Source organism: Penaeus monodon, chromosome 29, assembly GCF_015228065.2.
Source record: "Penaeus monodon isolate SGIC_2016 chromosome 29, NSTDA_Pmon_1, whole genome shotgun sequence".
In the NCBI taxonomy this organism is placed as follows: Eukaryota; Metazoa; Arthropoda; class Malacostraca; order Decapoda; family Penaeidae; genus Penaeus; species Penaeus monodon.
The window spans coordinates 24182804-24183688 of NC_051414.1; the positions used below are offsets into that span (position 1 = coordinate 24182804).

The following is an 885-nucleotide window of genomic DNA, read 5'->3' on the forward strand; positions in this document are numbered from 1 at the left end:
CCACCACCACCAACAACAACAAAAAGTATACCTTGCCCGCCCTTTCTCCTTCTCGCGGCTTCGACCTCATCGTCATCCGCGTCGCTGAGGCTGAGGAGGCAAGACAATGCTCTTACATCTAAGTCGGTCACTTGGGAAGAAGACGAAGAACGGGCCATGGTGCCAATGGTGCCAATTAGGAGCTGCCCCCTTCGCAAGGTGTCACGTGGCAACACTGCGAAGAAGAAGAAGAAATAACAGGATGGTAAAGATGATTGAGAAAGTTGTTAGTAGGATTGGTTGCTTGTGCTGGCGATTGTTAGTGTTAATGCGGTTGTTAGTGTTCGGTTGTTAGTGGAAGTGTGGTTGTTAACGCTGGCTGCTGTGATTGTTAGTATCGGCGTGACTGCTGGAGTTTAACGTGATTGTTAGTTTTGATGACAGCTAGTGTCAGTGTGATTGTTAGTGCCGATGACTATTAGGGAGCGTTGTTAATGGTTTGTGTGATTAGTATTGCGACTGTGGTTGTTAGTGTTGGGTGATTGTTAGTTATTTGACTGTAATAGCTATGGTGTGGTTGTTAATGTTTAGTGGTTGTGACCGTTATTACTGGAGTGATTGCTAGTGTTGTGTTATTGTTACTGTTCGTGTTTTTATTCAAATTGTTACTATTGGTGTGATTGTCAGTGTTAGCAGTTGTGATTGTTATCATCAACGTTACTGTAGTATTACCTGGTTATGTTACTTTGATTCAATGACGTTGAGAAAGGCGCGAAAGGTTAAAATGCAACGGCTATATATCAGATATGAGATAATATTAAAACTATTTGACAGAAGGGACAGGCAGACAGAGAATAATAAGTAGACAATTTATCAAAATTCACCAAACAACATACTCAGAATGCC

At 42.0% G+C, this 885-nt stretch overlaps 1 protein-coding gene across 1 annotated transcript in view; it reads right to left on the bottom strand.

Annotated features, from left to right (window-relative positions):
• LOC119591779 overlaps nt 1-158 on the bottom strand; it is a 4863-nt gene extending 4705 nt beyond the window's left edge. The window contains exon 1 of the mRNA XM_037940523.1: nt 32-158. Coding sequence (XP_037796451.1) covers nt 32-158 — 127 coding nt within the window. The remainder of the gene's footprint in view (nt 1-31) is intronic.
• Between the last annotated feature and the right edge of the window lie 727 nt (nt 159-885).